This window comes from Globicephala melas, chromosome 1 (assembly GCF_963455315.2).
Source record: "Globicephala melas chromosome 1, mGloMel1.2, whole genome shotgun sequence".
NCBI lineage: Eukaryota > Metazoa > Chordata > Mammalia > Artiodactyla > Delphinidae > Globicephala > Globicephala melas.
In genome coordinates this window covers 149571136-149598257 of record NC_083314.1, presented here as the reverse complement: position 1 = coordinate 149598257, position 27122 = coordinate 149571136, and the positions used below count along the sequence as shown (strand labels likewise).

Below are 27122 nucleotides of genomic sequence, written 5' to 3'. Positions count from 1 at the left end.
GGCCTGAGAGTAGTGTCTGTCTGCACCTGGGTCAGGAGTCAGGGCTCAGCCTGTTCTTATGGATATAATTAGTCTCCTCATTAGCAGTGGACCCACCCCAAACTGAAAGCTCTAATGTCAGTTCCACTAGCACCTAAGCAGGGGAGGGGTGGGGGATGGGGGTGGTTGTTAAGATAGGAAGTGAGGCCAAACAACAACTCAGGCAGCAGCAGATACACTTGGTTTCCCTTCCTTAGCCCTCTGTTCTGGTCTCCAGAGCATTAGGGACAGGAGCTCAGAAGGAGAGGGCACAGGTGCCCAGCCATACATACTGGAGTGGTCAGCTCTGGTGTGGTTATGGGGGTGCAGGAGTTGTTCAGTTTCACCCCACTGCCCAAGTCAAAGTCACAGATTTTCACCGGAGACACCTGAAACGGAAAGCAGGAAGCAACGTTACAAACAGGAGCAGCCAAGGGGCGTGAGGAGACCGCGTGTCTATGTGGGTATATACTGCCACAGTGTGGCTGCCACGCTGAAGCCCAGCTTTACCTGGCAGTCATGTTTCCTCTTCTTGAGTGAACTAGAAATCACCTGAGGATTTGTCCTAAGGTGTCCTCTTCTCCATGCTCTTTCCTTATTTCCCGACTAGGAGAAAATGTGTGCACTACACGGGGTCAGACTGTGGTTGTGAACTTCGTATAAGACAGGGAGCAAACCTATGGAACTCTCACCAACAATGTAGGTTGCAACTCAGAAGTTAGAGAAGTTAGCACGTATTCCTGAAAGACTCCTTGTAGCTCACTCACTGCAGGGCAAAGGAGTTTTGCATAAAACCCTTGACCACCTCAGGTGGCTTAGGGTGACCAACCTGCCTTTGCTTACTTGGGGTTTTGTTGGGTTTAAGCACCGGAAGTCCTGCATTCCAGGAAATCCCTTAGGCCCGAGCAAACTGGGATGGTCGGTCACTCTAGGCAGCATCAACATAGCAGCCCAGTCCACTGGGACTAGATGCTGCACCTGAGACTGCAGAGAGCATGAGTCATCTCTGGAGTCAAGTGGGAGGCGCTGTGTGAGTGCATGAGAATGGCCTGCGTGGTGGAATAGCACAGCAGCCAGTCAAAAGTGCTAGGCCCCATTTGCCATTTACCTACTGCAGCTCCCACCTCTCTTTCTTTCCTCCCTCCCTTTTCTCTGCCTTACATTCTAGCTTTCTTCTTTTCTTTTTCACTTAGCTTCTCTTTTTCACTGTGGTTAAAATATATATAACAGAAACATGCCATTTTAACCATTTTCAAGTGTACAATTCAGTAGCATTATTACATTCATGCTGTTGGGCAACCACTACCAGTATGTTTCCAAAACTGTCACATCACATCAAACAGAAACTCTACCCATTAAGCAATAACTCCCCATTTCCCCTCTCTCCAGCCCCAGTAACATTTAATCTACTTTTCGTCTCTATGAATTTGCCTATTCCAGATATTTCACATAAGTGGAATCACACAAAATTTGTCCTTTTATTTCATTTAGCATACTGGCTTCAAGGTTCATCCATGTGGTAGCACGCGTCAGAACTTCATTCTGTTTTACGGCTGAACAGTATTCCATTATATAGATATACCACATTTTGCTCAGCCATTCATCTGCTGATGGACACTTGGGCTGTTTCCGGCTTTGGCTATTATGACTAGTGCTGCTATGAACATTGATGTTCAAGTCTCTGTCTTCAACTCTTTTGGGTATATACACAGGTGTGGAATTGCTGAGTGCTATGGTAATGCTATGCTTAGCTTTTTGAGGAGCTGCCAAACTGTCTTCCACAGTGGCTGAACTGTTTTATATTCCCACCAGCGATGGGGAAGAGACCCCATTTCCCCACGTCCTCATCAACTCCTTTTATTTTCTATTTTCTGTATTGTAACTATCCCAGTAGGTGTGACATGGTATCTCACTGTGGTTTTGATTTGCATTTCCCTGATGACTAAGGATGTTGAGCATCTTTTCATGTTCTTTTTTTTTTTTTTTTTGGGGGTACGCGGGCCTCTCACTGTTGTGGCCTCTCTCACTGTGGAGCACAGGCTCTGGACGCGCAGGCTCAGCGGCCATGGCTCATGGGCCCAGCCGTTCCGCAGCATGTGGGATCCTCCCAGACCGGGGCATGAACCCACGTCCCCTGCATCGGCAGGCGGACTCTCAACCACTGCGCCACCAGGGAAGCCCCTTTTCATGTTCTTGCTGGCCATTTGTATACCTTCTTTGGAGAAATGTCTTTTCAAGCCCTTTGCCCATTTTTAAATTGTCTTTTTGACATTGAGTTTTAGAAGTTCTTTATATATTTTGGATATTAAATCCTTATCAGACATATGATTTGCAAATATTTTCTCCCATTCTATGGGTTGTTTTTTCACTTTCTTGATAATGTCTTTTTACACTCAGTCTCTCTTAATTTTAACGTCAGCCATAAAAAGGGGCAACAAACCTGTGTCATGAAGATCAAATGAAACAAAGGACATGAAAGTACACTATAAACCAGAGGCACTATGACAGAGTAGTTCAGAGCACCAGTGGAGTCTGGGGTCAGACTACCTTAGTTTTAATCTCTACTACTTAACAGCTGAGTGACTTTGGGCAAGTTTCTAAATCTACCTAAGCTTCAGTTTCCTTATCCCCATGAAATGAATATAATAATAGTGTCTACCTCATGAGATTTTATAAATACTAGATAAAACAAGTGTAAGTGCCTGGTACAATGTTAAGTGCTCAAGAAATGTTAAACATAATTATTAATAATAACCATAATGATAATCATGATAAATTATAAAGTTTTATGCCAGAGCCACTGACAGGAAGTCACAAGATTTATTTGAGCGAATACATTTCTATTCCCCACAAAAGCATTGTAAGTAGCAGGCTGACTCACATGTTCCCTCACAGCCACTCCTTATTTATGAGTTCTCCCCTAATCCAGACCAAGACACGTGTGTCATGCATATGCACATGTATACACACACAGCTAGGAATGTGGGCCATCAAAACCACCTGGGCCTAAGTCCCTCCTAACAAACAAAGACTTTGTCAAATTCATACATGCTATGAAGATGCAAACACTTCTATTTACTAATAGATTAAGATAAAGATTAAAATAGGCTGCATTTGTTCAACACCAAGTATAAATGTCTTCTTTTTAATGGGCATCTTTGGAAATAAAAATGGAAGCAGAAACCCTTTTCAAGAACTTGCTTCCTAATTATCACTTCTAGTGGTGGACACCGGCAGGCATATATACCATAACATAAACATCATTTACAGGCAGAGATTTGCTTGATGTAAGATGGAGGTGCTGTCTGACTCACATCTACTGCTCTAAAGGTAGGTGCATTGGATCAGAAAACATTCATTTTGTGCAGGTCTCATACATTTTACAAACACTCAGGCTTAAGCCAATCTGCTGATAAAGAGCACCGAAGGGCCAAGGATTAGCCCTACTTGGGATGTAGAAACACTACACGTTAGGTATAATATTCTCATGTGCCTATAATAATCAGTTCAACTTGGTACCTGCGGCCGAGAGAGCTGCTAATGATTTACACTGAAAGTAAGGGTGGCTTCCCTGAGTCAGTATGAACTGTGACATCCCAAATCAGGCCCTAAGTACCTTTTCTGGAGATTCACACAATATATTTTCTGGCTTCAGATCGCGGTGAGCAATGCCTGAAATGACAAAGAGCAAAGAAATGGTTAACATATGCACTTGAGTATCAAACATTCCACACACAATTAATTTTTTCCAAATGCTGTTGTTCGCAAATTAATTCCCAATTATGGTACATTAAAAAATCAACTAGGGCTTCCCTGGTGGCGCAGTGGTTGAGAGTCCGCCTGCCGATGCAGGGGACATGGGTTCGTGCCCCAGTTCAGGAAGATCCCACATGCCGTGGAGTGGCTGGGCCCGTGAGCCATGGCCGCTGAGCCTGCATGTCCGGAGCCTGTGCTCCGCAATGGGAGAGGCCACAACAGTGAGAGGCCCGCGTACCGCAAAAAAAAAAAAAAAAAAAAAAAAAAAAAGATGTAAAAAATCAACTAGCTGCAGGAGGCAGAAGTAGCCAGAGACGCAAACCAAAAGCACAGTTGATTCTGCAAGTTCTTTTGAAACGAAAGCTTTAGAAGTCAGTCAGGGATAAGAAGGGCTAAATGAATCCCAGCCAGCCTACCTCTCAGCACCGCACTGACAACCCAGAATAAGCAGCCTAATATGAAGCAAAGAGCTCTGCAAACAGCGATGCTTGGAACAGCAATGAAGAAATAATTAGTGCCTTGTTTAAGAGCATCTCAGGGGGCTGGGACTGCTCTACCTCATTTCTTCTTGTGTGGCCGATTCAAAAAAAAAAATGATTCCTTCAGTGGGACTCCCTGAATGTTCAGAGGATCAAGCATTAGTTAACAAGTCTCCCAAAGCTTGTCTGGTTCCCTTCTCACCTGCTCTGCATGTCCAAGACAGTCCTGCCAGAAGCTCAGCAAGGACAGCTTTGGCCCGAGGGTGCTGTTCTTAAGAGAAACCTCTCCTGTATTTTGGTCAGACCTCCTTGAAGAAGACTGCGGATTTATAGCCTACCCTGTGAGGCATTAAAAGTTGCTGAACTGGCCAAGAAGGCACCTGGGGGCAAACCCCTTTAACCAAAGACAGAGACAAAGAACCAACTCATGGCCATGGTGTTCTAGTGGTGGACACAGAAACCTCCCATTCCTTTTTCCTCCTGCAGAGTGTACGGCGCAGAGATAGAGGGCTGTAAAGTCAAGCAAAAGCCAAATAGCTACTGCTTGGAAGTACTGGGAAGCAGCAGAGGATTCGTGGAATAATGGGGAAAAGCAGACTCTGCTTCACTACAACTCCCTTGCTGATCAACTTCTCAGCAGCCCTCTAGATCCCCAGCAGGGGGCACTTCACTAGGGAAGAAGAACCTGAGCTCCAGCAGCCTAAGTAACTTCATCAGTCACCTAATTGAATGAGAACCCAGAGCGACTACGTCCAGGCTGCACAAATTGAGCTGGGCTGCAGCTCGCCGCGTTAAAAGTGAAAGATATTTTCCATTACAGCAAATGCTCCCACAAAAGGATCATGAACCACACGTGGAGCCTTACTCTCCAAATAGGTGTCGATGGCCCCGTTGTCCCCTGGCCTGCGAACTGAGAGCCAGGCCGTAATAGTGGGCCTCCTCGGTGAGCACACCGGCCATCGAACTGCTCCGGTTCATTTCCCAGAGGTTGAGCTGCAGTATGTCCAGTATTTAAAATATGGAACTTGTTTCAGGCTGACCCATTCTAGCCCAATTCATCTTTCCAGCATAAAGTTATTTAGAAAACAGCCAAGTTCAGCTGCAAATCGTTTTTCATCCCCTCCAACTTCTAGTCACATGGGCAGCTGGCCAGCTAGATGTTAACTAGCACTTCAGAACTCCTAAGACACCACCAGCCTCTGTTCCCTGTAGTGCGTTCTGGTAAAAAAAAAAAAAAAAACAAACACAAAAAAACACACACAAAAACCTGCCTTTACCCCCCTCCAAGGTATGGATCTTATAAAAAGTGTGACCCAGTTTTGCAATCTACAGAGGCAGCTTGGGGAGCAGTTGTAAATCTCTGTCAGGCAGGTGTTACGTACAAGCATCCCAGCTTTCAGAAACAGAACTACTGCTATTCATCATGCTGTGCAAAGTACAGACACCCCCTTCTAGGAATTTTCATCCCATGTGCAAGTCAGGCCCCCAACACGGGCAGCGTCAGCACGGAGCACTCTCCTCAGCCACGGGAGGAAGCGAGGTGGACTGGTGAACCTCCCCTCCGGCACAGGTCTCACCAGCCTGCACGGTATCACTGGCACATAGTGGTATGCGGGAGCAGCATGCCTGCAAGTGGACCTGAGCGCTCACAACCAATGAGGCTGGCCAACGTCCATGGAAGTGAAGGGAGCAGAACTAAGTCTCAGAGCATGTGCTCCACCCCCACGCCCACCAGGCAGAGTGTGTAATTTTAAGGGAATCAGTATGCGGAGTAAAAATGCCTTCTGCCTTGTTGGGGAGGAGGGTGGAAGAAATGTTACTGAAGAACTACTATGTGCCGGGCACTATGCTCCACCTATATATGTATATGTTATAAGTATACAACACATACACAAGAGACACACAATTATGTAAGTGAATCAATATATACAAAAGGCCCAGGCTAGTGCCTGGCACATAACAAGGGCTACGTAAGTATTAGCTACTGTTGATGATGTCATTATTATCTCTCTTAATTCTCACCATAGCTCTAGGAGGTAGGCATTGTTACTGAGAGAGCACACAGCTGGTAAAAAGGTGAAGCCAGAATTCATTTTTGCCATGGCACTGCTGTTAGGCAAATTTTAAAAACATATGTAATAGTCAAACATATTTCAAGAAATGCAAAAACATATAATTTGCAAAAATATTTAATTTACTACAAAAGTTCTAGCTAAGGAACTGTAAACTGAAGTGTAATTCAAACAATAGTAGCTTGCTATTTACACAACGTTCAACAGATACCTCAAACTCACCATGTTAATAGAAAAATGCATTTCCCATTTATTGTGAACAAGATATAAAACTACAGGTATACTACCATGCCAATTATGAAAAGAGAGATACAGGTGATATATTTTAAAAGACTAGACTGAATAATACCCAAATATTTATATTAGAGTCTAGGTCATATTATGCATGAGTTTTGCATTCTTCATTAGTAAAGGATCATTCACATACACACACTCAGACATGCCTTGTTCAGCATGAAATTCATTGTTTTTTACTCCTTGCTCTTTCTCCTGTATCCCTATCCTGCTTAATAGCTCCACGTCTACCCACCATTCACATCAGAGATCTAGAAGCCACCCTGGCCTGCCCCCTCACCCTCCTGGGTGGGCCTGCCAGCTGTACCAGCTCCTGGCCCAGCCCTCTACCTGGCCTGCCCCTCTCCCTTGGTCCTCAGAGGCAACCAGCCCAATCCACCCACAACGGCCAAGGCCTGGCTAACCTTTGGTGTGCAGGAAGTCAAGGGCTGCGGCGACATCCTGCACCACTCGGCTGGCTTCTCGCTCGTTGAATTGCTTCTGCTTCTGGATGTGGGTCAGGATGGAGCCTGGAGAGCAGAGGGACACAGAGGAATGCCTTTTCAGGCCCTAGTAAGTGTAACTTCTCAGAGGCCAAGTTTTCAAAAGTTTGGGGTGGGGACATAGGCTTATTCATCGCTAAATGTCCAGCAGCAGTGTGGTACCTGGCACAGAGCAGGTACCAGCACAAAACTGGACCAAACAGAACTGGAAGCCTATCTTCTGTATCTGTCTATGATAAGCACAGAAGGGAGAGAGAATACCATTTAAGTGACCAAAAAATATTAATGCCACTGGGGCAGATTCGGCTTCTGAAATTGAAAAGAACTAAAAGTGAATCCACACGAGGTTGGGGGCCTCTCTAGAGGAACTTTTCCTCCCTTGCATCTGATCTCAGTCCAAACAAAAGCATATGCCTTCAAATGGAAAAGCCACACCTTTACGCGTTATGTAAAGGTCTAGTAAAGGGAAAAAAATGGCTCTCCCCCCGAACTTTCCCATTTATTATTATTATTTTGTTGTCAATGGCTAACATTTACTGGGTAGTTAACTATATACAAAGCACTATGTGATACTCTTTAAATAGATTATCTTATCCTCACTGCAATTGTACAAGATGTACAAAATAGAGTTATCCCCACTACATAGCTATAGATGGGGAACCTGAAGCCAAGAAAGGTTAAGCAACTTGCTCAAGATCATACACCAGGAAGTGGTGGCATCATCAGGACCCAAGCCCAGTAAGTCAGGTCTCGGAGCCTGTGCAGACTTCTCCTCAGCAGGACCTATGGTCTGACTCCTGGGGGGATGGGTTTTCCTGAGCCAACCACATACTCTCTTTACCCGCTGAGTCTGCCCTCAGTAGAGCTGCGCTCTAAGTGATATAGTTACTGATGACCCCGGCTGCATCAAGCATCTCAGATAGGTAATTCATGGTGCTGGTGTGGTTGGGAGGGGCGGGGTAGACACAGGCACGAACATATGGCTTGGCTCCATGTGGTCTGTGCTCACCACTGGAAGCCAGCATTTTGGGGCAGAAGGTGTCATCTCTGTATCCTAAAAATGGCACATGTTTACTTATTATCTCTGGTTTTTTGTCATGGAGAGGGGATGAAAGATCTTCCACTTGCCAGATTAAACAATCAAAGGATCCCAACACGCTGTGGAACATTCTGAGAAAACTGGCTCTTGGCTAGGTCTCAGGCTTGCTCTACTGTAGTGAGTCTCTCGTTTTCAAATTTGTTAAAAGGGAGAGTGGCGAGTAATACTCTACACACTTCTAAGATAGCCCCCAGCATACCCAATTGTTACAGCTGACATTTATTGAACCCTTAGTGCCTATGGGGCACTGAGCTAAGCATTTCACATGAATTATCTCATTTAATCTGCACAGTGTCCCAAGGAGGTAGGTGCTGTCATTATCCTTATTTACAGATATAGAGAATACTGTTGGGAAAGATTACGTGACTTGCTCAAGGTCACACAGCTAGTAAGCGATGGAGCTCCCTTAACCACCAAACCCCTCCGTGTAGCCCTCCACTAGACTAGGCTCCAGACATCCTCCCTAACCTTCACCTTGCAAATGCTTCCTAGGGCTGGGTGAGTGATGGGGAGAGAAAGGGCTTCTCTATGTCAGAAAAGCAACTTAAATATATATTCCGATGATCATGTGTGTGGGTGACAGTGGTGATGGTCGAGAATGGCATCTGTCCATCTGAAGGATGGTACCTTCTGGTGAGCCTTGTTAGACTTCACAATGAATGCAAGAGCTCCCACCCCATAATTAACTTCATTAAATAGTGAATGTATCAAAACAATGGATTGATAAATTGATGACTAAATGTATCTATATATGAGTCCTATTATAATGAGAAGGCAATAGAAGTCCACACAGGTGACATTCTGAGTTCTGCAAAATGCTAATTACATCCTTCCCTCCGGCCTCCCTTCTCCCAAATCAAGGGCAGTTTTAAGTCCTTCATCCTTTTTATTAGCTTGACTCATTTTAGAAGTCTCTGGGATTCATGATGGATGATCACCGCCCTGGGTCTTAATCAGAAGTCCAAACACATACTCAACAGTAAGTACCTCCTTGCAATTTCTCAAAGACCAAGTAAAACCTTGTGTCGTCTTCAAAGAACTCAATCAGCTCCAAAATGTTCCTTAAATAGGGAAAACAGTATTATATATTGAAGCCCACTTACAAATACACAATGAAAAGACAAAACAAAACAAAAACCAATGCCCTGTAACAGGGCAGAAATCAACTTGAAATCAGAATGCTTATTAAAGCCCCATGTTTGAGAAGTAGCCAATGGTGTTAGCAAGATTCAGGTCACCTTATCTTTCCATAATGTTTAGTCTCTGGTGTTTTCACCAAGTCTGTGCTGTCAAACCCCAACCCTAAAACCCACTAGGTAGAGTTATAAAAAAGTCCCAGTCACATTAAACTGAATAAAATCTGCAGCCGACTGGAAGCAATTGCGGCTAATAACACTGAATAGTAGGTGTGTGTCCTGGAGGCAAGCAGCAAATAATTACCTGCCCTCCCTCTTGCCCATAAATCACGGGGCAGTATTTACATTGCCTGGAGAAAATGGAAACATCTGTCAAATAGACTTGGGGCCTAACGTGGGCACCGCTAGGCCCTAACTGCTAAGCGCTACTTAATGAAACGGCTGCGTTCCCGGCCACTGTAGCACTTATGGCCTTCCCCGGTGAGCACTCTCTGCCTGCCTGAGCGTTACTGCGCTCTGCCAACAAGGTCGTCTTGTAACTCAGTAGGGAAGCCACCAGCCTGGATACGGGAGGTGTTGGGGGCTTTTTTTCTTTTAAAGAATGAAATAAACCAAGTAGAGTCTGTAATGCTGAACTCAGAAGCTGCAGGGCTGAAAATAAAAATCTGTTCCTCATAAAAAATGCTGACCATTTTGGGAGACACCGGACATTTACTAGCAAAAGGGCGTCCGAATAAGATGGCCAAATGGCCTAATTTGAAAGAAGACTGTAGAGGCAGTGCCTGGAGTTAAATCAACAGCAGCCCCCTTCCTCCAAGCTTAATGACAAAACCATCAATACTGGCCACTGGCTCCCTGCTGACCCTGCCATGGAGGGAGAGAGAGGCCGGAGCGGCGTCTTAGAGGTCACCCTGATTTAAAGCCACAGTGGGAGAGCCATTCATTTGGAGAGGGTGGTGAGTAGACTAAGACGGGGCTAGACACCACCTTGGCCCAGTTATCAAGCAACGAGTGTGAAACAAGGTTTCAGGACCCTTAGTAGCAGCTGCACGTATATAAATATGCTAGGAACAGAAAGCGCAAATAGTCTTAATAGTTCTCATCATCCTCATCTATTAACTAAAGCAGGTCCCTACAGATCTCTACTAGGCAACACTCAGTCAGCCTGCTTTCCACAGGCGCTTGAAAGAAATAAAACCCCGTTTTTTCCCAAGCAGCCACTGATTCAGATTGCTTGCTCTTCTAACTTGCATAAATTCCTGATATGTACAGTATTTCAGCCTAAATAGAAGACAGCTTCTTTGCTGCTGCTGCTTTTCCTCTCTCTCTCTCTCTCTCTCTCTCTCTCTCTCAACACTGAAACATGGAAGGAGTTATACACAGTTCTGGGGGAAAGAGTGAGAGCTAACTGCTGGGGTCAGGAGACGGTAAGAATAACTTCCTTTTCTGCAGCCAAGCATCCCCCCAGGGAAGCAGCAAGTAACCCAACACTATACTCACTTGTTTCCTTGACACTGATACAGCGTCTCCACCTCCCGAAATACCCTACTCCGACTGTGTCCTGCATGTTTTTCAATGATCTGTGTGAAAAATAAAATCTGTCATATATACCCACCTGGTCAAAACACCCCTCAGCGGGTGCCCTCTGGGACAGCGCAAGGCCAAATTCAGCCCAAATCCAGTTTCAAGCGCAAGTCTGGAGTAGGCCTTGTGGCTCTGTCAGCAAAGCAACCGACTGGCCCCAGGGCTTTCTAGCCCACCTGGGCTTGTTTGACTCTGGCCAAGTACATCACCATCGAAGCCTGTGAGGTTGCTACCCCCAGCCGCCCAGGGGAGACCGAGGCAGCCAGCAAGACAAAGAACCAGCTCTACCAAACTCCTACCCTGAAAACATCTCTGTCTGCTTTAAGGATAAGAATTTACAAGCTCTACTAAAGGATCTTCTAGTGCTGGAGGAAGAGCAAGGGGAATAAGGGATACAGTGAAGAGGAACTAAAGCCCCAAGGCCCAGCTCAGATGCCACCTCTGCAATTCTTCTGAGAATCTACCTTTGGCAGGCACCGTATTAAGTCATTTAGGTACATAATCTCAGTTAATCCTTAATCCTTAATCCTTACAATCCCGAAAGATAGGCAGAGGTAAAACATTTTGCCCACAGCTCTGGTAAGTGGCAGGGCTGCAATTCAAGCCCAGAGCTGCCTCCAAAGCCCTTGCTATCCTATACCTGCTTATATCCTACACAGCTTTTTCGCACAGAACCTAGAGGCTCTGTCTCTCCTACGATACTGTGGGCTGCTCCCCCTCCCCACCTGTACATGGAGATGCCTGGCAAGTACTGACTGAAGGAATGCGGGAGCCAACAGCTGAGCAGGTGGTTTACACAGGGACTGGCTGACCGTGCACATCTCTACAGACCCATCCAGAGCCCCAAACCGTTGCTAGTAGAGCCTGTGGGCAAGTCTTCTGCAGAGCTGGCTCTGCCTTATAGTTCCATGTGCGGAGTGGACAGACATCTGGTTCCTTCATTCCAAGACTGCTGTCAAGGACACTTCACACTTCTCCAATATGCAGCAGCACAAACATCCACAATCAAGTAATTTTCTAAACAAGTACATGTCTGTTAGTAGACCACTGAACCCATTTTCTGAGCTGTCAGAGAGGTGAGGTGCTGGGGCACAGAAGCTATTCAGCTCATTTGTTCACCAAGCAGATCAAAGTCAGGAAGAACTTTCTCGCCGGCAACTATTCAGCAATGGCATACTTTTCTGAGGAGGTAATGAGCTCCTGCTACCAGAGATGGGGGTGGTGGGTGCCAAACATGGAAAACTATGTGAAGAGTTACAGGGGAGGCTGAGGACCAGATTACCTTGAAATTCCATTCCAACCGTGAGACTCTAGGATTCATCAGTTGGATGCCTGTAGGGAAAGTCCTAATAAAACCAAGTACTGTGGAGCCAGGCTGGAGAAGTAGCCCACGTCTGGGGAGCTTTCAAAGAACAGAAGAGACATGAGACATGGGCAGAACTGCTGAAACCAAAGAATTGCCAAGCCCAGGTCTGGTGTTTGCCCAAAGATGCCATGGAGCATGAAGGAAGGGCAGCCTTGAAGAAATAGTTCTGTCATCCATAAATGTATTCACATCTTTGAAAATCAATTTACATTTGTGTTTTTTACCACACTTAGGCATATTTTTTTTAAAAAATTACTTGTAATTTATACTGACCTGTTTCCAACAAGGAATCGAGATAATGCTTTTGTTACCATATGAAGCAACACTCCAGCAAAAAGGGACATGGCTTAGCAGAAGTGTTCTCCTTTATAAATCCAGCTGGGACTAGGACTATGACCAGTTGGTTAAAAGAAGAAACATTTCTTTCAGGAGCCAATTTGGCTGGGTTTGCCCATATGAGGCGGCACTTAGACCTGGTGGCTCTGGCAGATGATTTGAACACTTTGCTGGATACCAGAATCACCCAGACAGCTTGTTAAAATTAATGTTGCTGGGGCCTACCTCTAGTTTCTGATTCAGGAGGTCTGGGATAGGGCCAGATAATTTGTATCTCTAACAAGTTCCTAGGCCATGCTGGTACTGCTGGTGCAGTGACCACACTTTGAGAACCACTGCTCTAGATCCATCCCTTCTTCCATGTAGAGTCGGCAAATGGAAGCATAGAGGGATACGGTGAGCCACTCCACGGTCATGCAGCTGGAAGTCACCTCTCCTGCCACGAAGCTGAGTGCTCGGTCCTCATCACCACATTGCTGTACGTCACTTGTATAGCATCTTGTAATTTATAAAATGTTTCTACTTCTACCAGTTCATTTTTGTTTTCATCTTCATAACTACTCCCTGAGACAGGAAGGGCAGGTATTATTATCTTCATTCTAGAGATGTGGGAACTGAGGCTGAAAGAGGTTCAGTGACTTGCCCCAAGTCAAACAGTAGTAGTTTGTCAAAAGAGAGATTCAGATAGGCCCTCTAATTCCAAATCTGACTGTCTGCTCCCTGAAGCTAACTTCATTCATTAGAGGCATTGTTCTAAGCACTTCACACATATTAACTTATTTAATCCTCATGACAATACTATATACTATATCGGTTCTGTTATTACACTCATTATACAGATGAGGAAACTGAAGGACAAAGAGGTTAAGTAACTTGCCCAATGTTACACGGCAAGTAAGTAGAGAAACCAGTGAATCCAGTGAATCCAGCTTCAGAGCTCCCGTTCTTATTAAGCCACTATATCGCAGAATATAAAATTTATCAGGTTTAGGACAAGCTAAGACTGACTACCTGCAAAGTAAAGCCTGGCATCCAGATGAGACACTCACTTTGACAGCATACTCCTTGCCACTCTGCAGGCTCACGGCACCTTGAACTTTGGCATAGGCTCCCTCTCCAAGCAGCTCAGAGGTCAGTTTGTACGTATCTAGAGGTGAAACGGGTGAGAAGAATAACAAGATGAGTCACCCCTTTGCATAGAAGGAAAGAAGAGCTGTGTCACTTGGCTTCCCCAGTCTGACAGCGCAGGCGCACGAGGACTCTGCAGTGCTCAATGACGAGAGTCTAGTGCTCCCAGCTGCCTTGGGACTCGGCTTCACAACGACCAGGCCACATCACTGAAGGATCTTGTTCCTCATTTTAGAGATGAGGTCAGTGAAAGAGGTTCAATTCGGCACATGCTTCCCGAGTACCTACTATGTGCCAGACGACATCGATGGGGACACAGCGAGGAATAAAGTATAGTCCCTGCCCTTTGAGAGTCACGATCCAGTGGGGAAGACAGACACATACACAAGTGACCCCAGAATAAACCAGGCAGTGGTCAGCACTCTATTGTCACAGAGGGACAAGACATAGTAAAAAAAAAGCAGGGGAAGGGAAAGGTTAAATCTGTTGAGGGAGTCTGGGGGATCCTCACAGAAGGGATGTGATTTGAGTGGACGTCATTCATTCATTTACTCATTTGTTGAGCACCTCCTATGTGCCCAGCTCTGTGCTAGGAACTGGTGATACAAAGGGGAATAAAGCGCTGTTTTATTTTATACCACACACAATGGAAGTCGGAGGTTTTTTTTTTTTTTTTTTGCGGTACGCGGGCCTCTCACCGCCACGGCGCCTCCCATTGCGGAGCACAGGCTCCGGATGCACAGGCCCAGCGGCCATGGCCCACGGGCCCAGCCGCTCCGAGGCATGTGGGATCCTCCCGGACCAGGGCACGAACCCGTGTCCCCTGCATCGGCAGGCGGACTCTCAACCACTGCGCCACCAGGGAAGCCCTAAGTCGGAGGTTTTTGAGACATTTTCAGAAGTCACCGGCAGGAAACAGGAGATAGAAGTAAGATGCAAATGGATGCCTTGAGGTTTTTAGGGTGCTGAGTCAGAGCGGCTCTAACACAGCAATAGGCCTGGGTGAAAGTATATTTAGGTGGCCTGCCCAAGGCCCGCTCCTCACAAAGAGCACAAGCTCTCTGACCCCCTTCCAAAGGAAGCCATAGCTCTATCATGGTCTCTGCCGAGGCCTCTCCTCCCTTGGTCTCCATTCTTCAGCTTTTTCCTCTTGAGGCAGCCTAGCATTTAAACCCACAGACTACTGAGCAGAATACTTTTAACCATGAAATTAGATTTTATCACTCTTAGTCATGAGAAACCCCATAACTGCACAAGCCATCCCTGAATAACAGGAAATACTCTCGTGTTCATTGAAAGAGGAAGACCTGTTGATTTGGAAACTATTCTAAAAAACCTTGGGACTTTTGTTCATTCCCCAACCCCCTCTGCCATGCACACACATCTACTGTTAAAGACAAACAGACAAAACCTACACTAAGCACCCTGTTGGTTCCATCAAGGTTTGGTCTCACAGCTGTAAGTATTTTAAATGACGTGCTTCTCTTACAATGGACACTTGGGTATTAGCCTTTGCGTGTGTCAGGATAGGTTGGTGGCTGGAGGTCCAATATTCCTGACTCATAAAGGGCTTGTTTTTAGGACCACTCTACAAAACAGTCAGTTCACTAGTATGTCTGTAGTGTTGGTAAGAGGGACCGTAAAGAGAAGCTATTTCAAGTTTCACAATGAAAGAAACAAAATAGATGATGGGGGCTCGGTCACTCCTAGGAGGAGCTACTTATCCTTTCAGTCCTTCGCAGGAGTGTCCAATGAGTCACTTCATCCCATCTGGTGCCCAGTGATAACAGGACCAGCACTGAGCCTGGTGCCTCACACACACTGTTCAAAATGTTTGACAACTCAACATCGTGTCCCCTGAACACAACATGCACTATTAAACAGAGTCAAACTCATCCAGCACAAGTAGTTGCAATCTCTATAAGCTGAATTCTCTGCTTATAGAATACTGAAGTTTCTTTCCTTCTTTCTTTCTTTCCTCCTTCCTTCTTCCCTCCCTGCCTCCCTCCCTCCCTCTTTCTTTCTTTCTGCCGCGCCACGTGGTTTGCGGGATCTTAGTTCCCCAACTAGGGACTGAACCCTGGCGATGGCAGTGAAAGCACAGAGTCCTAACCACTGGACCGTAAGGGAATTCCCTAGAAGATTTCAGTTTCATTTGCAGCCATGGCCCTTGACGTTCCCTCTTCCTCTGACATGGCTGTTCTACCTCTTGGCAGCTCCTCCAGGACCAGCTGAGGGAAAGATCATATCTGAAAAGCAGCTGAAGCATACCAGGCGATCTCACTCCACGTGCAACCGTGACACATTGGCCTTTCTGCTCCCTGATGAAATGCTCAGACCATTCAGAGGAGGCTTGTGCACCATCCAAGAGCTTCTCCCATCCCTGCACTCTCTATCACCCCTTTCTGTAAACTCTCTCACCCCTATCTTTCATGCCTATCACACGGAGAACCATGAAGCTGGCTCTAAGATGATGCAGCCTATGACCTTTACCCCTGGGCTACCAGGACACTCCTCCCATGCCTGGGAAGCCACCAACCCAGCTCTAAGAGATCAAAGAGAGTGACCAACCTTCAAACTTTCCTGGCAAGGAGTCAGTGGCCCGGGCCTTCCGCTTCTTCTTCTTCCTCTTGTCACTTTCTGCAATGGGAACAGGTTCACTGCTGCCCATCTCTGGGAGAAAAGAGGAGATAGAAGGGAAATATCACTGGACTGATCAGGCTATAAGTTCACCCAAAAGGAAAAAAAGGAGGGGGGGACCCAGGAGCTTTCCACTCACATTTTAAAAATATCTATGAGGGCTATTTATCTGTTTTGACCCAAGAGGCAAAACTAAAAGCAAAACGATTATAGATCATTAACTGTGGAAAGGAACTCAGACAGATACGCTAGATTAAAAGAGGATAGCAGAAGCCTGCTGTAACCAAGCTCATTAGCACATGGATTTAGATCTGCCCCCAAACAGAACAACGAATCCTTAAGCAGAATCCCACATGTGACATCCTCCTTCAGCCTCAGCACCAGAAAGGCAGGACCCAGGGAGCTTAAGCAGGAAGGGAGGCGGGTTTGCGGTGGGGGGGGGTGGGGTGGTCCATGCAAATGAAATCGCATGCTGCTCAGTAACATCCCTGTGGATGTGCATAGGGACTCAAAAGGCCCTCAGTGGAGGCTGCCTCTGTGACGGTACAACAGGGCAGGGGTGGGTTTGAGGATGGCCCTAAATTCCTTCATGTCCAAGAGCACAGACTTGAGTGCTTGGGAGGCCAGCGCATACCCTCCCTCCTCAGCTCCTTATTTGAGAGGAGGCAGGTAGGGTCCATTCAGAAGCCTGCAATTGACGGGTCTACACCGGGTTGCTGGATGCAGTCATTTATTGCAAAAACATTATTATCTCTCTGGCAAGCACCTGGCTCCCCACCTTAAAGGGAGGATTTGTGAGGCAGACATTCAGACATTGGACAGATTGGGCAGGAAAGGGTGGGGACAGAAAGAATAAGCATGAAGACTGAGAGGGGGAAAGAGAAAAGGAGGAATAATGAACCAGCAGCCAATCATAGTCCTGTTTCTAAGACACTGGAGTAAAGGCCTTCCCATGTTAAAGATAAATTACTTATAGAACATGCCATGCCCTTGATCCAGAGTGGAGCCTTAATACTCTTCGCCTGCAGTTAGAAATAATAAGATTTCTCTGAAGTCTCTGGGTCTAAATCCCCACCAGCGTGATTAAACCTTTACATCCTTCTAAAATAGAGGCGGTCGAGCACTGATGGGGCATACAATGTGAGTGACTTTTAGACCAACCTTCAATAAACACAGGCTCTGGGTTGCTGGATGTTTTTTTCTGAGATTTTGAAATGGAAGCTGGCTCTTTGCCCATTGAGGGGAAAGGCCCACTCTCTTCTCAGAGGACCCCAGCTGAACATGATCAGAAAAATGGCAAGTCTGCTCAGGAAGATTGATTAGAGCCTACGCACATCTACTGCACACTGTTCTCAGAAGCAAGTACACACAACCATTAGGAGAAAGCACACAGAACAATGGCGCATTTCAATACCACAATCCAGAACCTGGTTAAGCAGCCAAGTGTCTGACAGCTCAATTGAGCTGCATTCTTCCTCCCATTTCTAGGATCTGATGACAGTAGACTTTCATTTACACTTTAGAGAAGATAAACATGTGGAGGAAAGGAATCCACAGAGGATCCCCAAGTATTACTCTAGCCAACAGCTTCAAGCACAAGATATACCTGGGGACTGCGACATGCTATGAATTCAAAGAACCGAACTCAAACGGCAGCAGCCAAAGATCCACCCTCACCAAGGGAAATCAAAAGGAAAAGAGCTGCCCAACACAGTGAGAAATTCTACAGAAATGAAACAAGGCTCACTCGTCTCCAGGACCCCAGGAGAGGGGTGCTGGCCATTGGGACAGCAGGCTGAGAAGGAGGGACCACTGCCCCTCTTGCCCTGCCCTTGAGTGCAGTCCAGTGGCACCCCTCCCCACCCCATCTATTTTCTCACCAGCACTGCGAGCTGAGTGCAGACGGGACAGATTTGGGATTCACTTCTCTTCCTCCTTCCCCTGCCCACACTCTGAAGGAGGGCCAAAGTACAAGCAAAACAGCCCACAGGCAGCAATGGAGAGGAGCAGCAAGACAGCTGGCGGTGTTATAGTTCATGGGGGACGCGCAGACATACTTATGACTCTAGCTAGAAAACCCCGTTAGCTGCAATTTATACTTGGTTTTCACCACAGCAGGGCTGAGGGAGCCTCTCGTGGAAGAAGCATACCTCTGAGCACTGCCGCATACATGGTATTAGATTTTATGGCTTCACACACAAAAAGATCGAGTACCTGGTCTATTCTGCATGGATTTCAATGGAAGAGGGTGCGCCAGAAGGGACAAATGGTTAAGACTTTCCTTGGAAACAGAACTTGTTGAAGGAGAGTTGTTTTTGAAACTAGGAAGAAAAAAATGTAGGAAGACAGTGAAGTGAAAAAAACATGCTTAACTTCCCTGTTTACAGCGGGGGGAGTGGGATGGAGATGTGTCATAACCTTACCAAAGGGCTGAAAGCTCTTCACCTGGAGCCTGTCCATACACTCTATTGGGACCTTAGTTTATTATGCATGCAATCATTTGAGAGAGGCTTCCTCAGGGTGTGAGGCTCCACAATCAAGCTGGCTTACCTCCTTCCTTTGGCCTAAGAACTCCTCTCAGCCATCAAAACCCAGCTCAAAAGTCTCCCCACCTTAGAGTAAGTTAAGGTTTGCACAAACACTTTTGAAATCTATGCAAATAGATGGTGTTACTGCACAGAGCACGAATCCGGTGCTCCATCCTCTGTTCCCAAACACCCTGCTAGCAGCTATACTAGAGCACTGGTTTTATTTGGCCTTGAGCTCTCTCTACTGTTCCTAAAGGCCAGGGCTATCCTTGCCTGTTCATCTCTGCGTCTCCTATGAGTTGTGGTGTGGTGTCAGACATGTATCAGGCATCAGAAAACGTGTACTGAAATGAGAATGATATGAGAGGACGCACATCCTCGGGGTTAGGTGCAGGCCTGTCACCCAGGCCCTCTAGGTAACGAGTGCACACACTGAAAGAAACGTAGGTACACCTTTGCCCTGCAGGCAGCACAGAGTAAGGCTTTACTCAGTCTATGAATTCCCTGATAAACTCCCTCTCAACAAAGCCCTATGACTCAAAATGTCCTTAACTTTCTAGCAAGAAGCCTGGTCTTTGCTATAGGATTGGGCGATGTGTCTGCTATTTCAGAGGAGGGAGTGAGCACTTCCTTCATGTCTGTAGACAGACCTCAGCTGGCATGGAGGCTCCCAGCACTTCACTGCCTCCAGCCCTTGCTTTCCTCTTGGGCCAGGCTTGGCGGTCGGTCCACTACTTGTGTATCCGCGGAGGTAGAGCTAGAGAGGAAGCACACTGCTGACAGGGAAGGCTCGTGGGCTTGGCATCGGGAGACCTAAGTGAAAGTCTGGTTCAGATATTACTAGACGTAGCACCAAGACCAAGTTACTTCGCCTCTTAGCGTCTCCGTTTCCTCATCTACAGGTTAGGTTTAAAAATAATACCTGCCCTTTCCAGCAATGCTGTGAGGACCCAGTGAGCTACTTAATATAAATGCACTTCAGAAAAACATATATGGGGCTTCCCTGGTGGCACAGTGGTTGAGAGTCCGCCTGCCGATGCAGGGGACACGGGTTCGTGCCCCGGTCTGGGAAGATCCCACATGCCGCAGAGCGGCTGGGCCCGTGAGCCATGGCCGCTGAGCCTGCGCGTCTGGAGCCTGTGCTCCGCAACGGGAGAGGCCACAACAGTGAGAGGCCCGCGTACCGCAAAAAAAACCCCAAAAAACACATATATGTATGCATAAGTCTGTATGCACATACAACAGAGTAGAAAGATTAGACAGAAATACACAAAATTGTTAAATACTACAATCTGAAAGAGTGCCTATTATGTGCCAAGCACAGGTATTTTACATACATTATCTCTAATTCTTACACTAATCTCCAAAGTAAATATTTCACCATATTTCAAGTGAGGAAACTGAGGCTCAGAGGTTAAATTATCTACCAAACACCAAACATCTAGTTAGTGGTTTAACTTGGATTCAAACACAATGCTGCCCTTTCAAGTCCAGGTCACATCTTATCTATAGTAGTTTTCTCTGTGTGATAGGGTGATTTTTATTTTCTTCTTTATATTCTTCAGTATTCTCCAAATTGTATACAATGATGTTTATTACTTTTTTTAAGTGCTATTGTTTCAGTCAAGTTTCATCTTTAACAAAATACACAGTAACATTTCTCCAATGCACACTGGAATTTAGAGTCCGATTGTACAGTTTTACAAATTATACCTAGATTTCTTTATATTGAAATTCAACAGCAGGCAAAGAAAAAACATTTCAGGAATATTGGGGCCCTGAATTTTTATAATCTTGGGAAAACAACAAATGGCATTTTAACTTTTATCTTTATAAATGCTATGTTTTAAAAGGAAAAACTCTGTGAAAAAACCCCCAAATAATGCACGGAACATCTGCACCTGAGATACACCCTTTCAAATCCTGGTCTTCACACTGTGTGAGCTTTGGCAAGTTGCTTAGTTTCTCTGAGTATCAGTTTCTTCATATACAAAATAAGGTCAGAGTAAGGCCTGGCCTCCCTGGATCACAAGGCTTTTGTGAGGATCAAATAAGAAAGGAGAAGTGAAAGCACTGCTGACTTACTCATTCAACAAATACTGTTTTTTATTTGGCACCTACTGATTGTCCAGTGCTAGACAGTGAGAATATAAGAGAAGACACAGTCTCTGCCCTTATCGAATTTAAATCCACTGACATGTAAAACGATTTCAATTCAGTGGGACAAGTGCTATGACAGGGGTACCAGGTGCTGTGGAGCAAAAGACAGGCGGCTAACTCACTATAGGTCACTAGTGACCAGTTTGATCACTAGAAGAAGGGACAGCTAAGCTGGAGCCAGCCAGGAACCAGCCAGGGTGGGGGCTGGGAAGAGAGACAGAGGAGGTGCATGAGCTAAGGCCTGAAGGAGAGGCAGTATGGCCAGCTAGTGCCACTGCAAATTGTTCAGGCTGGCTGGAGCACAGAGTATGTGGGGAGTGATGACAAGTCAGCTGAAGGGGTGAGCAGGGACAGATCATTTGCAGCTTCACCACCATAGTATCATCACCATCATCACTATTATGTGTTTCTATTCCTAGGCATAAGTTTATCTTGTTTTCTCCATTAAAGTAAGTGTAGGGATGCATATTCTCCTTTCTTTGTAAAACAGGTATTCATTGGAGGCGTAGTAGGTGCTAAAGATACAGATCCAACCACCAACCTGGCTCCTTCACGGGGAGAGGGCCCAGAGGACCCACAGAGCAGATGAGGAGCGGCTGAGGGGTCTCACCTGGGGGGACTACCAGAGCCACAGATATTCCTAACATGCCAGTACCGAGCCACTGTACAGCCCACAAGTCGACCTCAAGGCCCCCCTTCTGAAAGAACTGTGTCATTTCTCCATGAGGTCTTATGAGCCACATGGCCCCCAAAAGGCACCAGATCTGTTCTCCACCTTTTGGTAGAGCTTAGAGAGAATTAACCAGCTCTAACATCTGGTATGTCACACCAAAGACGATCATTCTTCCCCAAGAACATGACTCTTCTGGCTAACTCAGCTTGACAAACTTAGCTCATGCTCCTCTCCCAACCACCTAGAGTTCTTTTCAAGATCTATGATTCACTTCCCAACATGTGACAGCTAGTTCCCTCAGTCGCTAGAGCTTTCTAGAGAAGGAATAGTGGTGACAGTAAGCTGATGAGGGTAATTATCAATTCATCTGCCTTCTCAGTCATCAGCTGGCTGAGGGCCCCCAAACAAATGGAGAACTGAGAAAACGAAAGGGAACTGAGGAAATGAAAGGAAGGGGGATGGACACTCCTAAGGAAGAGGCCAAGATTAAGAAATCTGAGCAGAGGAGGAGGCAGTGAGGAGGAATGGGGAGACTAGCCCGGGACACTTACTTCTCTGAAGCAGTAGTAATAGTAGTGGTAGTACACACACTTACATGGTGCTTACTCCATGCCAGGCAATGTTCTAGGCATTTTACAAATACCACAGTTTACATATACTGACTTACTTAACCTTCACAACTCTATGAGGTAAGTACAATTATTATCCACATTTTACAGATGAAGAAACTGGGTGCAAAAAGATTAAGTAAGTTGCCACGATCACATCGCTAGTAAGTGGCAGAGCTCAGATTTAAATCTAAACAGTCTGGCTCAGAATTCAAGCTTTTAACTATTACAGCATACTTAAACATTAATGCTGAAAGGCAGAAGGGGACAGCCAGTCAGAGTCAGCTGGGCACCAACAAGAATGCTTTTATTTAGAAACCTTAGCACAGAGCCTCCCCACTGATGTGCTGTGAGTGAGATACTGATCCTCTCACCAGGCTGAACAACATCATTTTCTGTGTGCTACGATGTCCAAAAGGTTGGGTGGCACTGCTCCAGCTTAAACACAAGGGCATTACGACCATATTATCACGATTATATTAATCTAAAATCTAATTTATCAGAAGTTTCCTCTCCTTGCTCTGAGATAGCTTTGTGTTTTGGCCTGTTTTGTAGGATGAGCTACAAGCCAGTCCAACCACATTATTCCATGGCAGTTCTGGTATCAGGACAAGGCTACTGTATTCTTCTTTTGTCTGACCTATTAGTTGGTTGATTTGGTTTCTGATGGTATCACTACCACGTAGGGGACAAGGTCAAGGGTACACTCAAATGGAAGCTAGTCAAATTTAACACACGGTGGATGAAAGGAGTCCCCCTGTGAAATCAGCTTGTCCTGATCAAAGGACGGTCTGTTAATGTGATTCCAAGGGGCTAAGGTATTTCACAGGTTTGCTGCAGAGTCCAGTGTGTAGTGGGGCTGGGCAGCATTACGCAGATTGCAGTCTCTCACTCAACTACAGTGAAAGCAGCTTGAGGCCCACTAAGGTGCCAGAGGGGTGGTGATTCACAACAGGCCTCAAACAGGCTGGGATGGTAAGATTCCCAGGGGCAAAAGGTCTAGCTTCAGGCCCACCTTCTTCCTCGGTTCTGATTCTGGGATCATATGCAGCCTTCAGAGCTCTCACTGCATCACCTGGTGGAAGGAATGAGAACAGGAATGGTGCAGGGGGTAAAGGGAGTGTGTACTTAAGAAATAGCAAAGAGGAAAACAGAACTACCATATGACGTAGCAATTCCACGTCCGGGTATTTTTCTGAAGAAAATGAAAGCACTAACCTGAAAAGGTATCTGCTCCCCATAAGTAAACAACCTAAGTGTCCACTGATGAACGAGCAGATAAAGAGTGGGAGATACACACACACATACACATATACATACAATGGAATAGTATTCAGCCATAAAAAAGAATGACATCTTGCAGTCTGCAACAATATGGATGGTCCTTGAGGGTATCAGGCTAAGTGAAATAAGTCAGACAGAGAAAGACAAATACTATATGATCTGCAGGACTTCACTTATATGTGAAATCTTAAAAACAAAACCAAAAAACAAGCTTATAGACACAGAGAACAGATTGGTGATTCCTGGAGGTGGCAGGTGGAGGGTACGTGAGATTGGGGGTAAAAAGGGTCAAAAGGTACAAAATTCCAGTCATAAAATAAATAAGTCATGGGATGAATGTACAGCATGGCAACTACAGTTAATAATACTGTACTGCATATTTGAAAGTTGCTAGGAGAGTAGATCTTAAAAGTTCTCATCACACACAAAAATTCTGTAACTATGTATGGTGATAGATGCTAATGAGACATTGTGGTGATTATTTCACAAACATCAAATCATTATGTTGTACACTTGAAAATAATATAATGTTGTTATGTCAATTATACCTTAATTTTTTTAAAAAAGAAAGAAAGAAATAGCAAGTAGGAGTAAAGGACTGGATTTGTGTAAGCAGGACTGTATAAAAAGCTGAAAAAGGCTGAAGTCAGCTCATCCAAGCTTATTAATATGGCCTACAAGGCCCTCCAACATCCAGTGCCTGTCTACTTTCTAGCCTCACTAACCATCAGTCAGTCATTCTTTCAAGGAAAAATGAAAATAGGTAGTTCAGCTTGCAGTTCACAACCTCACAAGTGCTTCCTTGAGACAAGCGCTGTGCTTTGGTATGCAGCAGGAGTGCTTTCGAGCATTTCCACTGTGTCATGCAGAACATTAAAAAGATGTGTACTCAAGGGCTGAGATTCAATAAAATTAATAACTTTTACTGCTTCATCAAGGACATACTTAAGTGAAAACGGCATTTTTTTAAAACTGTGAGTGCATAGCAATAAGAATACAATGACTGCTAGTGCAGTTCAGTGCCACTGCCTTGATTCGCGCTAAGGCATCAGCAGTTTTGCCCACTGTTGCTTTGCAACAACAAATAGCATCTTGGCACTATTATGAAAGTAGTCTTGACCTTGCAGATATCTGAAAGGTTTTCAAGGATCCCCAGGGTCTGTAGAGCACACTTGTGAACCACTATTCTAGGCAATGGGGAGGGACTGGGCCCCACTGGAGCTATGCTTTAGGGCCATCAAACCAGCTGTGATGGCAGAATAAACTGGAGGCTGGAGGGGGATGAGAGGGCAGAGCGAGGCTGTGGCAACAACCCGGAGGAAGGCAGGGAAGGTGTGTGGCTGAGGTGGGGATAGAAAGGAAGAGGAAGAGGTGAGGGGTGTGATGGGGAGTGGTAATGAAGCCAGAGAGGCAAAGCTGGTCCTGGTCCTGCCCAATGACTGGAGATGGTGGAGGAGTCCAAGACCACTATCCTCCTTGAAGGGAAGGCACGGAGTCTAATTTCTCTCTATCCCCACTGCCCTGTATGGAACCAGGCACACAGGGGGACCTCGATATATGCTTATTAACCAAAATCAGGTAACTGTAAGAGCAGTAGTACCATCAAAGAAGGGGAGAATTCAGGAAGGGAAGCTGGCTGGGGATGGGGAGCAGGGGAAGACTGTGCCCCGGGAAAGCTTCAGTTGAAGGAGGGTGACATAGCAGCAAAGTCTGAAAACTCTCAGAACAGGCTAAAGCCATTCTCACCTAGCCCTCATCTGAAACAATCTACAAATGAGGCATTGTTTATAAACCACCAGGCATGATGAGACCTCAGGATACTGTGTCATACAGAACACTTCAAAATGTCCTCAGATATGTCACAAATTTTTAAAACCTGGAAAGATACATCTCAAGCCATTATTAACAATAGTTAACTTTGGAAGAATGAAATTGAGTGGGTACAGAATTTTACTTCTGATACTTCTGTTGTATTTGATTTTGTTTTGTTATGATACAGTCATTTTACCTTTATAATTAAAAGGGAATAAATATGTTTTCCTTACTGCATAGTTTTCCTTATGACCCTCTCTGCCAGTTTATTCTGGTAGAAATGTGCTCCACCCTACTGAGTAACTGTCTTAGGCATGCCAGAAAGCCCAGCTAATCCTAGCTGCCCAACTGAACACTGGAGTCTCTGACTCACCCCTTCCTCTGGAAATATCAGATATAGGTCTCCCAACTTTTAGAAAGTTCGCTTCACACCACTTTGCTTTTATGAAAGACCTACATTAGTATGTACCTGTTTTCAAGACATACTAAGAGGATTTTCATATTTACGAGAAAGGGTGAAAAGTGAAAATGGGGTTCAGCATTTGTCTTCCAGTGAACATTATAGAGGAACCACGCACCACGAGCAGTGAGAGTGGCACTGCCAAGCTCCCTCCCCAGGAACTACACTCAGCATCAAACTGACAGAGCTTGGAACTGTGTCTGTGAGCATCTATGCTTGACCTCCGTTTATTTTGTGCATCCGTTAGCAAGATGTGTCCTAAGATAATTGCTTTACACCATTTCTGCTTAAGAAAGGTTTCATGGGAACACTCTACTTTCAGATATTGGGGGAATCTGCAATTTCAACCTGATGCAATCTAAAAGGTTAAATAAAATGTGCATCCAATCTTACCTATAGGTCTGCCCAACTTTGCGAAGCAGACCCTCTGTAAACTTGAAATTCCAAATGCAATAATGCTCCTGTCAGGGGGCTGCTGTCTTCCAGCTGCAGGAAGTGTTTCAATGGCCTCTGTACATAGCAGACATTCTTCAGTTTTCCATTGGCCTCTGCTTCATTATACCTGGCATGAAAATCTTCAGAAAGCAGAAACAGAAAGGATGTAAAAATGCTGACTTAAAAAAAATGAACAGAGAAGATAAAGATCAACTTGTGTTCCCCAAAGCTATGTGTTACACCAGTAAGGAAGTAATCACAAGGCAATCACAGATTTCCCCAGTCTTTAAAATTGGAGCATGTAAAATGCTGACACAAAGCATGTGAAGATTTAACAAGGGTCTGGGTAAAAGTTTTCGGATTATGCTTCCATTGTGAGATTCCAGAACCAAAAAGATGTAACTGGACCTGAATGACAGATATGGGCACCTCTGTGCGCTGAGGAGACTCACATGGAAGGTAAAAGCTGCCACTTTTCTGTTGTCCACTTTTTTAGAGATGAATGAGCTCTGGTTTCACCTCCTAGTGGTTAGGTCCAAGACTCACAGGCAGGCGGCACCAGGGTCAGAAAGGTAAAGTAGATGCTGAGAGCAGCAGGTGGCATGAACAAGAATAAGGTTTTATGCCAAATGCATAACTATTGCTAGTTTTCCATCTGATGACTTCATTTTCTGTATGTCCACTGCTATTTTTAATCTCATGGCTCTAGTTACCATGTGTCAAAGTTGATTTGTCAATTTCTCTACTCAATGAATATGTACTTCCCCTTTTC

The 27122-nt window shown here is 45.4% G+C and overlaps 1 protein-coding gene across 4 annotated transcripts in view; it reads right to left on the bottom strand.

The window, feature by feature from the left end:
• MKNK1 (MAPK interacting serine/threonine kinase 1) overlaps nt 1-27122 on the bottom strand; it is a 42962-nt gene that overhangs the window by 7002 nt on the left and 8838 nt on the right. For 3 of the 4 annotated variants that reach the window (XM_030870040.2, XM_030870041.2, XM_070045290.1), the window contains 9 exons: nt 26309-26490; nt 18605-18711; nt 16322-16423; nt 13672-13769; nt 10837-10916; nt 9188-9261; nt 7024-7128; nt 3635-3690; nt 312-407 (listed from right to left, as the gene is read on the bottom strand). In XM_030870040.2, coding sequence (XP_030725900.1) covers nt 312-407; nt 3635-3690; nt 7024-7128; nt 9188-9261; nt 10837-10916; nt 13672-13769; nt 16322-16423; nt 18605-18620 — 627 coding nt within the window. In that variant the 5' untranslated portion in view covers nt 18621-18711; nt 26309-26490. The remainder of the gene's footprint in view (nt 1-311; nt 408-3634; nt 3691-7023; nt 7129-9187; nt 9262-10836; nt 10917-13671; nt 13770-16321; nt 16424-18604; nt 18712-26308; nt 26491-27122) is intronic. The other variant, XM_070045288.1, reaches the window with a different exon arrangement.